At 43.8% G+C, this 15096-nt stretch overlaps 1 protein-coding gene across 1 annotated transcript in view; it reads right to left on the bottom strand.

Annotated features, from left to right (window-relative positions):
- INPP5F (inositol polyphosphate-5-phosphatase F) overlaps window positions 1-11610 on the bottom strand; it is an 84938-nt gene extending 73328 nt beyond the window's left edge. Inside the window, exon 1 of the mRNA XM_058544125.1 lies at window positions 11411-11610. Coding sequence (XP_058400108.1) covers window positions 11411-11507 — 97 coding nt within the window. The 5' untranslated portion in view covers window positions 11508-11610. The remainder of the gene's footprint in view (window positions 1-11410) is intronic.
- Between the last annotated feature and the right edge of the window lie 3486 nt (window positions 11611-15096).

Here is a 15096-nt window from a genome sequence, read left to right as displayed (position 1 = left end):
CTGTGTGCCGGCAGAGCATGAGTCATTCATTCCAAGAGCCCACAGAGATGGCGCACCCTCAGCCCAAGAACTAGCCTGGGTTTTGCACAGCTGCTGAAGTTTATACGAAGTTTCACCTGTGCCTTTGGGGGAAAAAAAAGGTGCCAGGGTATGGATAAATAATGAGATCCAAGTCTCATTTCCTGCTCAAGACAAAGAATATTATTGCTCTGAAAAGACAATCACCAAAGTCAAACAGATGAGCAAAAGGTTCTAAAATGAGGAACTAAAAGTTTCAATTGGTAGCTTATCCATGCTTCAGTTCTCAGAATTTAATCAGGCCAGGAAAACAAATAAAGGAATAGTTTGATTCAGGTGCCACCTTACAAATGCAAAGTTTGATACACCTTTCTCTGAACTCTCTAATGGTAATTACTTTCCAGCATTCAGCAAGCTAAAAAGCTAATCCAATTGAGAAGTTCTGGCAGCTGGTGATTTCTCAGTGTGAACTCCAGCTCAATGGTTGTCAATCCTGGCTGCTCATTACATCATCTGGGAGCTTTATAAAATATTGATGCCTGGGGCCCACTCCTCAGAGTCTGACTCAGCTGGTTAGGGTGGGGCCTTGGCATAGGTATTTTGTAAATCTCCCCCAGGTGATTCTAATGTACAGCCAGGTTGAGAATTACTGGTCTAAGTGATTATAAGTTACTGGATGGACCCTGTACTAGTAGCTTAGTTTTACCCTATCAATCCGATTCAAAGAAGATGCCTGCGCCATGTACTTTAAACTCTTTCATATAATAAAGTACCATAAACTGCAGAAAGATGTCAAAATATACTGAGTTGACAGAAAAGCTGATCTAAGCTAGTATAAAAAATTCATTTCAAAAAAATAACCTGAAGAATACTTAAAAGATGAGATACTACCTAGGAAAAACAGATCTTAAGAATTCCTAGACTATGCTATTAAAAAGGGGATCTAATTACAGTGCAGCAAGAGGGCCACAAAGTTTTGATCATGATGATGAAGGACATTAGAAATTGTTTTTTAAACTCTACAATATCTACAATATCCAAACTAAAAACTATGATTCTCCATTTGAAGCATGAAGTCCTAATTGTCACATCTCAAGAAAGACCCACTGCAACTCAAAAAAGAACACAGGACAACTAAAGAAAAAGACTTTCATGAAAGGTGGAAGGTAATTAGGTCCTGGAAGGACCATAAAATTATGAAAGGTGAGGACGTGACAGTATATTCAGAATACCATGGGCTGGCCCCGTGGCTTGGCGGTTAAGTGCGCGCGCTCCGCTGCTGGCGGCCCGGGTTCGGATCCCGGGCGCGCACCGGCGCACCGCTTGTCCGGCCATGCTGAGGCTGCGTCCCACATACAGCAACTAGAAGGATGTGCAGCTATGACATACAACTATCTACTGGGGCTTTGGGGGAAAAAATAAATAAATAAAATTATTAGGGCCGGCCCCATGGCTTAGCGGTTAAGTGTGCGTGCTCCACTGCTGGAGGCCCGGGTTCGGATCCCGGGCGGACACCGACGCACCGCTTCTCCGGCCATGCTGAGGCCGCGTCCCACATACAGCAACTAGAAGGATGTGCAGCTATGACATACAACTATCTACTGGGGCTTTAGGGGGAAAAATAAATAAATAAAATCTTTAAAAAAAAAAAAAAAAAAAAGAATACCAGCATAGGAGACACATGTTTAAAAGACACGGTTTGGGAATAAATGAAGGGGAGTATAGCTTAAATTACAACTTTCCAAACTCATTACCTTAGGAAGCTGAATATATAACCAGTTCAAACAAGGATTAGATAAATTCTTGGATAATAAATTCATAATGCATCACCCAAGAAACACAGCAATGTGTTGGGATGTCCCCCTCACCTTTGCTCTTCCCAAAACTGTCTTTTGATATAACTTTCAGAAATAGGATTCTGAGGGCCAAATCAGAGCATAGATGAGCTAACAACCGGTATTTTCCTTAACTCATTTTAGAGCTCTTAAACGAGACACATAAAACTAGTACTTCCATCATTAAACAGATGCAACCTTTCTCCCCGCCAGTGCTTAAATAATTTCCTAGCTTTTCCTGAAAACTTTGCTCAAAACTAACTTACTCTCTTCCATCTAGGATTGTTTGTAGAGTCATTCTGCTGCCATAGGTCCTTACCAACAAAAAGCTCTGCCTTCAACCCGCCATCAGATCTAGGATTTGCCATTTTAGTTGGCCTCAAATGAAGAACTGCTTTTAGATCAAACAACAAGGGCCACAGCACAGCGTCCTGTGGGGTGGGGTGGGGGGTATGCGGGAGAACCAGTACTATTTCAGTCTGGCCAGTTAGGCACTATTCATTCCTAATAGCCAATCACACACGAGCTTTTTTTTTTTGAGTACCCAATTAGGAGGAAGCCATCGTGCATACAGAGTTATTTCTGGTAAGACAAAAAAGTCCATAAAAGTCCACTAGTGGGTACAGCCAGTTTCTTCCAGGGCTTTCCATTCACAGAGAGAAACAATCACAGTCTATTTACAGCTGGAAGAAACTTCACAGAATCAAATAAAAAAGCACCTTTCTTCTCATTTTCTTCATTAGGTTTTCACCATCTTGGGGGAAAAAAAAAACCACAGAGACCTCAAACTTCAGGACTCAGCTCAAATCTCCCACTGAACTCTGTCTTAGGGCTGTATCACAGCATCTGTCTAGCATCCTGTGTGTGTCTCTCCCCATCAGACCACACCCTTGCTAGGGTAGAGACTGTTTCATCCGTCTTTCTATTTTGGCACAATGCCCGGCAAACAGGTCTTCAATAAATATTTGTTGAAAGAATAAATAAATGACTTCACAGAATTTGAGACTTGATATAATTTAGGAGGAGAAAGAAATAGAATACCAAATTAGTTAGATGGGGGCAGATGGGGCTGCTTCTTTGAGAAAAGGGGGTACTAGCTAAAAGGTGCAAAGGGGATAAATGCACTAGCCACTAGAGATGAATCTTGGATGTCAAGAAGCATGACTGCCCAGGAGACTAGCAAGCTATTACTCTGCTACTCTGATCTGCCCACCACAGCCACTCCCTGGGGCGGGGCGGGGGAGGTATCTTATGCTGGAAATAGGGAGAATGTATTTCTGGCATAAAGGCAATGTATAATGATACTGTGAAGCATCATTAATATTATACATGTAAATTACTAAAATTAAAAGTATTATGGCATGTTTAAAATTTCCTAACATTCAGATGTTATGACTGTTTCAAACTGCATATACCGACCACTGCAGAAACTGTGGAATTTGAAGTTCAGTGTAAGTAAAAAGCTGTTTCCACAAATAAGATTCATAAAGAAAATGAATGTACTTTTAAATATCCCACTATCAAGTTAAAGAAATGCAAGGTTAAACTTGAAAGAACCTGAAATTAAAAGGAAGTAACTGAGGCCGCGTCCCACATACAGCAACTAGAAGGATGTGCAACTACGACATACAACTATCTACTCGGGCTTTGGGGAAAAAAAGGAGGAGGATTGGCAATAGATGTTAGCTCAGAGCCGGTCTTCCTCAGCAAAAAGAGGAGGATTAGCATGGATGTTAACTCAGGGCTGATCTTCCTCACAAAAAAAAAAAAGGAAGTAACTTAAAAGAAAAAACACCAAACAACTTGGGCCTAAAATCAAACTGTATTTCACTCAACCTGCCTTGCTAAAGAAGGCAGGCAGGAGTGGATGCTTTTTTCTTAATGAGAGCAGTTCCTTTAAGGGTCTCACAGCAACCAGAAAATGAGTCATCCTAGCAAAGCATGGGATTTAATTAAGATACTACCAGTATATGTTGTGATAGTACTATAATGCTAAGTGTTCAGTGTTTATCCTCACTTTCAAAATACTATTTCTACATTATTACTTAATGTATTATCAACATTATAATTATACTAATTATAAAAAATATTATTTCCCTATTTTGTTAAACATACTCTAATTCAAATGTTCTCAGCTCAATTATGGTCAGTTAACGCATAACAGTTATGACTTAGACCAGCTAATGAGTAATTATTTGTTAGAGGTTCTACAACATTGCTGTTACTTCTCAGACTTATGTTTGCAAGACTAGATTTTAAAAGGTTATATTTTAAAACATATTTGTACAGGAATAGAACAGTTTACAAAAAGATACACAGAGAGATAGTAATACAGCTTATAAAGATTTCACACATTTAAATCCCCATAAAACCACACTAAGGCTAGACTATGGCTCTGAGAATTCACTGAATCAATAGCAGAGCCAAACTAGTTTGATTTTCCCATAGTCTAGCATCTACCTGCAAACACATCAGCTAATTTTGTCATAAATGACATGGACAAAAATCAGCAAAAAGCAACATTGTTTTTTTTTTTTTTTTGCATAAGGGTCAGTTTGAGGAAAATAAAAATGTCTTCGGGTCCCATTTATTTTCATTTTAAACAGAGAACAGTTTTATTGACTCCCATAGACTTAAAGTTAGAGTCCTCCTTTTAGTGAATAAATTGACAATGAGAAATTAGCACGGTTTTTTTACTTGGCAAGAGAGGCGGCATTCTAGTCTTCTGTTCTTATGTTCTCCATTTAATCCTCCCAACAACCCCTTTGCTGCTCAAGGTACAGAGGGTCGACCAGGGACTAGAATTATTTCAACTGATTCAAGACAGTTTTTACAGAAGACCTGCTGTGGGCCAGGTGCTAGGGACATGGTGAAGAATCTGCATCACGTTCTCCATGCCCTGGTGGAATTAGTTAGGCTGGGCAGGTAGGACAAGGGGGAGCTATGCTGCTGGGGATCCTCGAGCAGCACCAGTGCAGCCAGGTTCCCTAAAGATCAAGCTGTCCAGACACCCTGGTTTCTGGCACCTGCATGCTCTACCCTAAAAGGCCGATACTGCCTCTCCTCTGAAGCTACCCTTTGGCAAGTCCTGGCCTCTGCTGGCTATGGCCTGGTCAGAACACAAGCATCTAGGATTCAGTGATTCTACAAAGGTTCCTCCCCTCTTTGAAGGTGGTCACCCTAAAGACTTCTTCTCTACCATTCCCTCTCTGCTTTATATGCTCTGAAAGGATGCCTGTGAAATTGGATCTAGGACTCTTTCAAAGCTAGACTGGAAAGGCTTCGGGTTGCTCATCATTGGCTGAAATAGTTCCCATCCAGTACACATCAATGTTCCTGCTCAAAAATCCACCCTATATCTATTCCCTTCCCAAACTGCAGATGTTCTAAAAACTTAAGAAGAGAAATCTGATAAACTGACCGTAACTGGAAAAGCAACTAGTCAATCTATTATATAACGACATTCCCTGTAACTATGTAAACTAATTTTGCAAGAAAGGCATCAGGGCAGGTGTAGAGTCAAAGAACAAACCAGTAGTCCCATTATCAGCCTTTTTCATTCTATATAGATCCTTCCTCAATGTGTGTACTTTTACATTTGAGAGGCTTTTTTTTTTTTTTTTTTGGCGAGGAAGATCAGCCCTGAGCTAACATCCATGCCAATTCTCCTCTTTTTGCTGAGGAAGACCGGCCCTGAGCTAACATCTACTGCCAATCCGCCTCCTTTTTTTTTTTTTTCTTTTCCTTTTTCTCCCCAAAGCCCCAGTAGATAGTTGTATGTCATAGTTGCACAGCCTTCTAGTTGCTGTATGCGGGATGCTGCTTCAGCATGGCTGGATAAGCGGTGTGTCAGTGCTCTCCTGGGATCCGAACCAGGGCCGCCAGTAGCGGAGTGCATGCACTTAACCTCTAAGCCACAGGGCTGGCCCCCTTGAGAGGCTATTTTATTCGATATATGGGCTATACTATAATGACTATGATCGCTAAAGATACATTTCAGATATTACTCATAAAAATATAAATCCTATAATTTTCTAGTCAAGAAAGTAGAAGGTTTATAAAATATTTTTGTCAATATTGAGGAAAATTTGGCTTTGGAGTCATATACTGGGTTAGAAGCCTGTCTCTCCCTCTTACTCTGCAAACTTGGACAAATTACTTCTCTGTGCCTCAGTTTCCTCATCTATTAAATGAGGATAATAATAAAATCCTCCTGAGATTTATTGTGGGGATGAAATTACACAGTACATATAAAATGCTTAGAACAGTATCTGATTCAGAAAAATGCTCATTAATAAAAGCTGTTGTTATACCTACCATTAATCTCAATTGACAATGCAGACAACAAAATATGCACAAAAACTTCCCTCAATCTGTAAAACCTGATTTGAAAAATTGTCATCAGTCCCCTTAGAAAGACCCTGTCTTTCTTCTTTTTTGAAAGCCAAAGAAGGGGAGGAAAAACTTTGGAAACATGCGTCTTTTCTATTTTGCACACATAAAAATAAATGTTCATAAAAATAAAGACCTGTTTAGTCCAACTGCTACCATGTTAGAAATATAAAATATAGGGTAAAAAGTAGTTCAGGGTATAAAATTGGTAAGCCATTTTAAAGAAACTGAAGACTAAAGACACTAGAAAAAAATCTGGATATTCAACAACAAAAATGGTTAGAAAGATTTTTGCAATATATTTAATAACTAATTTTTAAATTAAATGCCCTACTACATTTTGTCATACTAAGTTCTGAATTTTTAGCAAAGATGATTTTTTTAAAAAGTTCAAAATCTTTTTTTCAAAGTAAATACCAAATGACACAAAATTCTAAATAAACTGAATATGGTTTCATAAAATATGATTCCTGAAAAGAGATAAAAGTTCTATGAGAACTTCAATTCCATAACTATAATTTCTCATTTAGAAAAAATTAGCTTCAGGGGCCGGCCCGGTGGTACAAGTGGTTAAGTGTGTACGCTCAGCTGCTGCAGCCCGGGATTCACCGGTTCAGATCCCGGGCGCGCACCGACGCACTGCTTGTTAAGCCATGCTGTGGTGGCGTCTCATATAAAGTAGAGGAAGATGGGCACGGATGTTAGCCCAGGGCCCGTCTTCCTCAGCAAAAAACAGGAGGATTGGCATTGGATGTTAGCTCAGGGCTGGTCCTCCTCACAAAAAAAAAAAAAAGGTAACTTCATATGACATACTAAAAATAATTTTATTATCAAAAAATAACTAAGAAGGGGCCAGTCCAGAGGCATAGTGCTTAAGTTCGCACACTCTGCTTCAGCAGTCCGGGGTTGGCAGGTTTGGATTCTAAGTGCAGACCTAGGAGCCGCTTATCAAGCCATGCTGTGGCAGGCGTCCCACATATAAAGTAGAGGAAGATGGGCACGGATGTTAGCCCAGGGCCCATCTTCCTCAGCAGAAAGAGGAGAACTGGCAACAGACGTTAGCTCAGGGCTAATCTTCCTCACCACCAACAACAAAAAAAAACCCCTAAGAACAACAAGAACACTTCTTTATGTTTCTGTGAATTCTAACTGATAGCTCATAAGCCCTCCAAAAAAGTGTTCACTGCCATTCATCATTCAGAGTATCATCTCTCTACATATAGTTTACATGCTTATGAATGTTATGTGTATGACAGATGCTTTACCATCTTTTCGTGGTCACTCAGCCTCAGAATAGAATGAAGCAGTATGCAGCGGGAAATTATATAACACCGTCGTATCAGACGAAGCCACGAGGATGAGTGGAAACAATTTTAAGACTGAAGAGATGAGACCATATCACTCTTCCCCAACAGTGGACTGTATTATACTCCTTTTTACATCTTTAAATTACAATCCTTATTCTCAGCTAGTAAAATTTCACTTTCAAGAGATTATTGAATTTTTACACAGGGCTTCATCATTTTCCCTGGTAGAAAATAAAATAAAACCACCTAGATATTTTTCTCCGGTGGTCATTACCTCGCAATAAAGACATAAGCATCCACCACAAACTAGTGCTTTGTATGAATACAGACTACTCACTACCCCTAAAAAAAATGGAAACACCAGAAAAAATAATACTCAACTGTTTAGAAAAAGAGAATTGAAAAATTTAAACAATGTTAAAGAAGAAAATAAGAAATACTACCACAAAGATTTAAAAAAAAAAAAAAAAGGTAATCCTAAATCAGATAGAAAAATAACACAAGTAGAAATGCACCTTTCCTCACATTTATTTTCTCACTCAGCTGGACAGAGATTTTCCGCCCCAATTAGAAGATATTCAAAACAGAGCCTAAAATGAGTAATAAGCATAACACAACATCCTATTTATGGCAATGATATTCCTGAGAGAAAAACTTGGACTTAAACTTAATTCAGGTCAACTCAACCAAAAATGCCCTCTGCATCCTAAGCACTCTAAAGCCCAGAGATACCAAGAGGAGTAAAGGACGGTCCTTGCCTTGGGGAATGCACTGTCCACTGGGGAAGAAGGAAGCAAACTATTCCTATATGATGCAGTAAGGGCTATAATTAAAGTGTGTACTAAGTGTATAAAGCACCTGGAAATACAATAAGGGAGACCAATAATCCTGTCCCAAGGATGTGGGCTAGGGTGAGCACAGGGTGGGGTGGCATCCAAGCTGGGTCTTAACAGAATAAACCGGGCAGGAAAGGGGGCTAACAGTAACAAACATTCCAGGCTAAGGAAATGGTCGTTTTAACCTTAAATATCAATACTGATTCTTCTGATATCTCTAGCAAAAGAAAAGTCCTGCTTCAAATAGTTCAATAGCCACAAACATAAAAACCACAATGCCTGCAGGCTTTCCTGGTCTCATAATACTGCCCTTTGGAAAAGAAAAGGACTTGGTCAGTAACTATTCAGCTGAATAACCAATAGGAAACAATGAATGATGTTAAATGCTTTCATTACAAACAGCAGCAAAACTGGCCATAAAAGCAGAGGGAAAAGGTCCAATAAAATGAAGAGAAGTTTAAATGATTCTCTAGAAAAAGAACTGAAAGGCACTTACCCAATTAAAATACCATTATTAAATTGCCATTCTTTAGAAAGAATCTTAGAGTACTGGATAGGATAAACTATTTGGTAAAGTCAAGTGCACAGGGTTCTTTATTCATTGGCTATACTTGAAAACCTGAAGATCAAAACAGGCTGTTACTTCTGAAACATAATGGCGTCTTCCTTCCTCCAGATTTGTGGTCTACTTCAGTCTGTGGTCTGCTATATCCTAAGAAGTGAGATAAACTGAACTGCAAAGACTATAGCCATTTTATTCGGAAAAAAAGTTTTTAATTTGACTTCTGATGTGGACTTTGGATATATAAACAGTAATTCAAACCATACGGCTTAATCCAAAATGCAGGCCCAGGTTACTCTGTGAATATTCCTTGAAGGCTCCTGAGCTTCTTTAGCTCAGAGTATGGGGTTAAGTCTTTCCATTGAAGGGTAAGTCACTAGCCAGCATCCTAGAAAAGTTGATTTACTTCACTTGAGGGGTATAATTTATCCCCAGGCAGCCATTAGGATTGGAGAGCCTCCTGTGTACAAGAAACCAACTTAAACCAAACAGAATGATATATAATTCACTTAAAACCCATCCTATTCAGAGGACTCCCATGGTCATAACTTGTTCCATGTAATTCCACCATCTTGGATCATCTCTGTCAATCTTAGGGGCTAAGAGAAAGGAGTGAGTGGCCCTAGAAATGGAGACAACCCAGTCCACTCTATTTACATATGCCTCAATTCACTGCCCAAATAGACAGATGACCACCTAGAGATTTCCTGAGTGTTTTCATGAAACACGTCAGTTCTTGTCCTCCAAGACGTACACTGAACAAACACTCGGCAAATCGGTAGTAATTTTAAAACACTTTCATTACGTATAAGAACTAAAAAGCCCAACCCTCATTTTATAGATGAGGACATGAGGCGCAGAAAAGTGTTTTGTCCAATGTGTTGGAGACGATCTCAAGTTCCATCCAGCTGTAACAGCTAAGCTCTTAGAATCCACAGAGTTGGCTCGACAGCCTGGGAATTTTGCAATCTACCTTTCTTCAAGCTGCACTTGAAGCCTTATCCAAACTTTGGAGGGCGGGATGGAGGAGTGGGGGGAAGAGGCAGGCAAACGGTCAAATCAAGAAAAACAGAGAGAAGAGAATGACTGGAGACGGGCCAAAATTAGCCTATTTACAACAACCTCCGTCCCAAGACCATCAAGAACCTCATCTGGGTGCAGTAGTTTCTCCTCCATTCTGAATAGGTGAAACAGCAAGAAAATACACCCAGAGCCTAAGAAAAATAATAAGTTCTCCTTCATTGCTCTAGCAAATCAACTAGCAGGACTTCATAAGAAAGCAGTGGGCCCTGCCAGAAAGTGTTCTGGGGGCCAACTCTACTCTCTGGGACCTCAGGTGAATTACTCAACCTTTCACGTCTGAAAAAGAGGATGCCACCACCTGCTTTGTAAGGTTGTTGTGAGGATTGAGAATAATATATTAAGAGACCAGGTCCTTGAAAACCATCCTATGAATGTTCGCTGCTGTGATATGAAAAGGCTCATTTGGACTTTTTCTATTTTGGATTTACACCTAGACCTTTTGTCTAGATTACATACAAGAATTACAAGTACATTGAAATGCTCTGGCTATTTCTTTAAAGAACTCTATTCTCACTTCCCCTAAAGTGAAAGATCTCGGAGGTGATTAGGGAAAAGGACTGGCAACCGCAGAGGGGGAGGTGCTACCGAGTCCCCTCATAAAGGCAACGCCCCTGGACTGTGAGATCTCTGAGGGGCAGGACGGTTCTGTTTATAACTCACCACCGCGAACTGGTTTTCCTAACGCAAACTAATCATTGTAGACTCAGGCATCTCATAACCGCTTACATGACACCCAAACATGGACCCACAACACATCCTGTATCGCACCATACTGAGTCACACAAAAATACCAGAAGTTTAACATTACAGTACAGCTTAATTGTAATACTAAAATGAAAGAAGAGGTGCTTTAAATCGGGTGCCTATGAGGTAACCAGAAGGAAGTCACGCCTTCAATAATAAAGGACCAGAAACACACAGAGGTCAACAGGGAGTGAAGCTCCGGCAGGACGTTCCACTCAACTGGCGCGATCGCTTCTGGTCTGAGATCGGGATTCGAACCCAGAACTTGTCGTGAAGGACGTATGAGAGGCCTGTAAGGCCAGGAGCACCTCGATCGAACTTTCGCGGGGGGAGCCGGCCGACTCCAGCTCGGAGTCCTCGGCTCGGGGGATCCGCTCTCTGGACGGACCTCCAGAGCAATCTCGGAGCGGAGGCGCGCTCGGAGGGACGAGGGTCGCCGGCCCTTTGTCCCCCGCGGAGGGGCAGGAAATAATGACAGCTCGCGCGCCCTCGCTCGCGCCCGCCCCGCCCCGCGCGCCAGGGCCGCAGGCAGCGCCCGCTCGGCTGCCCCGGCTGAGGGGCCCGGCCGCGCCCCCTCCTCGCCCCCCGGCCCGCCCCGCCGGGCCCAGGGCGACCCCGGGCCGCCAGCCTTACCGGGTCGGAGCTGGAGGCCGCCGTCGCGGCGGCTGCACCACAGCGCGCGCTCGCCCTGCTGCAGGATGTAGTGGTCCTTGGCTTGGAAGAGCTCCATGCCGGCCCCGGGCGCCGAGGGAGGCGGCGTTGGCGGCCCGGGCGCGCCCGCGTCTCCGCGGCCCCCCGACCCAGGCGGCCCGCGGGGGGCGCGCGGGGCGTCCTCGTCGGCCGGGGCCGCCAGAGCCCGCGCCTCGGGGGTGCGGCGGCTAAGGGAGCGCCCCGGCGGCCGGACGCGCGCGAGCAGAACGCGCGGCGCGGCGGCGGCGCGGCGGCGGCGCGGCCTTGGACGCCTCTCTCCCGGCTCCGCCCCCTACCCGGCCCCGCCCCGGCCTCAGGCCCCACCCCTTATCTGGCTCCTCCCCGGCTCCGCCCAGGCTCCGCCCCCTCCCTCTCCCCTGTCTGCTCCCTTTCCCGCCGCCTTCTCCAGCTTCTCCCGGGTTTCACTCGCGGCTCCTCCCCTCGGCTCTTCCTCCTCCCTCTTCTTCTCCCCCCAGCCCGGCTCTTCCCAGGCCCCTCCCCCAGCCGGGCGCGCCTTCCCACCAGCAGGGACTCGGCGCGGAGCCCGCCGCGGCTGACTCAGGCTGGCCGCCCTCTTCCAGTGCGGCCTTTGGAGCAGAAGCCTACTCATGAGGCCTCCCCTCCCATGCTGGGGGTTGTTCGTTCCTGTCACCAGCCCTGGGAGAAGCCAGGCCGACTCCGTAAATGCAACGTGAAACCCCCTCCTACCCGGGTTGAGCTGCCCGCGGAGAAGCAGACAAAGCGAGCCAGGAGGTGCGACCAAGGGGCTGGTTGCGGGGGGTCTCGGCCAGGCTCTCCTCCGAGCGGAGGCGTCTTCTTGTTTCGGTATTTCCTCTTAGAACCCTGTGACGCTTGACAACAGCAGGCATTCAATAAATGCACATCAACGAGGAGATGTAACAATAGAAAATACACAAGCATTAGCAGCACAGGGCTCTAAATAGCGAGGAGGAAGGGAGCAAAGTTCAGAAGCTGTTGTGTCCCAAATTAAGCAGGACGCGTTCGGGAAGACTTCATAAAACAAGTCAATGAAGTGGAAGGGATCTAGTCTGCGGAGGACAAGATGGTCGGAGAACCTCTCGTGGAAGGAGGAAGTCCTCCCGCGTATCTCTGAGCTGTCTATCTTGAAAGGCCAGGTGGGATCTTGAAGAGAATGGGGTTTGGGAGTCAGGCGCCCAGCTCCAGGTGTGATCTAGCTGTGTGATCCTGGGAAAGTCTCTTGGTCTCAGATGGTGGTTGAACTAAGTGACCTTTAATTACACTCCCCGTTTTATAAATCAATGAGTCTTTCTACTCCTATCTCCTGCCTTTTCTAATGCCTTAGAAGGAAAGAAAAAATACAGGGTAGGAGACGAGAAAAGGGAGGCAATACTTTTAACCTGCTTAGAGAAAAGTGAGAAAGCCCAAAAGCAGGAAGGAGTTCCACATTACTAATTATTCCAGCCCACACTGATTTCTCTGTTGAGTTTCCATAGCACAGAAGGTCCCATGATGACAAAATGTCCTGGAATCTCTAAGTACCACGCCTTCTGGGCTGCCCAGACACTTCAACATAAAGCTCAAGAGCAGTGATTACTACATCAAATCTTTGTGATAGGACTTGGACACAGAAGATAATGGAGATAAGAAGGTGATAAGAAGGTTCAGTGGAACCATCAGTTTCAGATTTATTGTTGAATTCAGCCATATATTGACTTTCTTTTGCAAAAAAATGGATAGTGAGAAAGTCCGGTGAAAACAGTATGTTATGCAAATTACTTCATGATTTTGTAATGAAACACATTGCCAGAGGTGAAGAAAACAATGCTATTATAACTGTTTCAAAACAATTGATTAGGGGCCGGCCCCATGGCGTAGCAGTTAAGTGCGCACGCTCAGCTGCTGGCGGCCCGGGTTCAGATCCTGGGCACGCACAGACGCACCGCTTGTCAAGCCATGCTGTGGCAGTGTCCCACATAAAGTGGAGGGAGAGGGGCACACATGTTAGCCCAGGGCCAGTCTTCCTCAGCGAAAAGAGGAGGTATTGGCATGGATGTTAGCTCAGGGCTGATCTTCCTCACAAAAAAAAAAAAAAAAAATGATGAGTTGACTGAAACTTTCCCTGATGTTTTAAATCAGTGGTTCCAACCCTGGCTACCTAATAGAATCACCTGGGGAGTTTTTCAAACATACCAGTGCTTGGACCTCAGACCACTTAAACCAGAATTTAATTAGGGCTCTGGTATCAGTATTTCTTTGTTTCTAAGCTCCCCAGAGGATTCTAATGTGCAGCCAGGATTAAGCACCACTGTTTTAAGTGAAATTAATTGGAATAATCTGCCAGAAAACAGCAGTCAGTCATTAACTAGTACCATTGTATGCAGTCGTTACCTGTAAATCCAGAGTTAACAAGCAGAGTCCTTAGGAGAGAGAAAACCTGAAGGAAAGATGCTCCTGGAATCTGTCTGACCCAGATGCACACTGCTCTCTCCCTCTTGCTCGAAATGGATGTTTGGCTTTGGGGTAGGTAGAGTCCTGGCCTGGCTGAGCAGAATGAGTGACAAGAGTAAATATGCTGTCCCTGGCAGACATCTCGTCCCCAGTCTCCCACCACAGCTGCCTTGCCTTGTTCCTGCTATGAACCTTAGACCCTGCTTGCCTGCCTGCTGCGCCTCTAGCTTCTCCACTCCCTGGCTGGCCTCCCCATCCTTGGCCTGGGGCCCTGCCAGCCTTCATCATTCTCTACCAGCTTCCTTTTTTTTTTTTTTTTTTAAAGATTTTATTTATTTATTTTTCCCCCAAAGCCCCAGCAGATAGTTGTCTGTCATAGCTGCACATCCTTCTAGTTGCCGTATGTGGGACGCGGCCTCAACATGGCCAGAGGAGCGGTGCGTCGGTGCGCACCCGGGATCCGAACCCGGGCCGCCGGCAGCACAGCACACGCACTTAACCGCCAAGCCACGGGGCCGGCCCTCTACCAGCTTCCTAATTCAAGGAATGAATGGTGTCACTCAGGTTTTAGTGGAAAGTTTATGTGATGCTGTTCTGTTTTTTAAACATGAATGACCATTATGCATATTATATATCTTCTTTTACGTGTATGGTATGTTTATATTAAGTATATTCACTAGGGCATTAGGTTCTAGCCAGTTCTGTGTGATCTCAATCAAGTCACTTAATCTCTTTTAGTCTCAGTTGCCTTATTTATTAAAAGAGATGATCACTAAGGCTTCTTCCAGCCCTGAAATCAATGAATGTGAGGAAATGTGTTCACATAGTTGAACATACACAGATAATGACGGTAAATGACTCAACTCTGGTTATCGATTTGGCCTTCAATGTCAGGTTAGGTATTTGGCTCTGAGATTTGGGGTTCTGATTAGAAGCTAGTGTCCTCTGGTGAAATTTGACTTTTAACATCGTCTCCTGTATACTCATCCACAGTCTTACATGTTGTTTGTCTATGAGAACTTTCCTCAGTCTTGTTTGTGTATGAGAAATCTCCCAAAGGACAGATTTTTAAAAATACATATTCCTCCTGCCAGGAGGCTGCTAATTTCTTAGGTCAGCAGGCAGGTAGTTAAGGGCCCACAGCGATTTTTACATTTGATGAATTGTCAGCCAATTTCTCATGGATTTGTCTGCCAGTA

This window comes from Diceros bicornis, chromosome 6 (assembly GCF_020826845.1).
Source record: "Diceros bicornis minor isolate mBicDic1 chromosome 6, mDicBic1.mat.cur, whole genome shotgun sequence".
In the NCBI taxonomy this organism is placed as follows: domain Eukaryota; kingdom Metazoa; phylum Chordata; class Mammalia; order Perissodactyla; family Rhinocerotidae; genus Diceros; species Diceros bicornis.
This window is presented reverse-complemented; position numbering and strand designations above follow the sequence as displayed.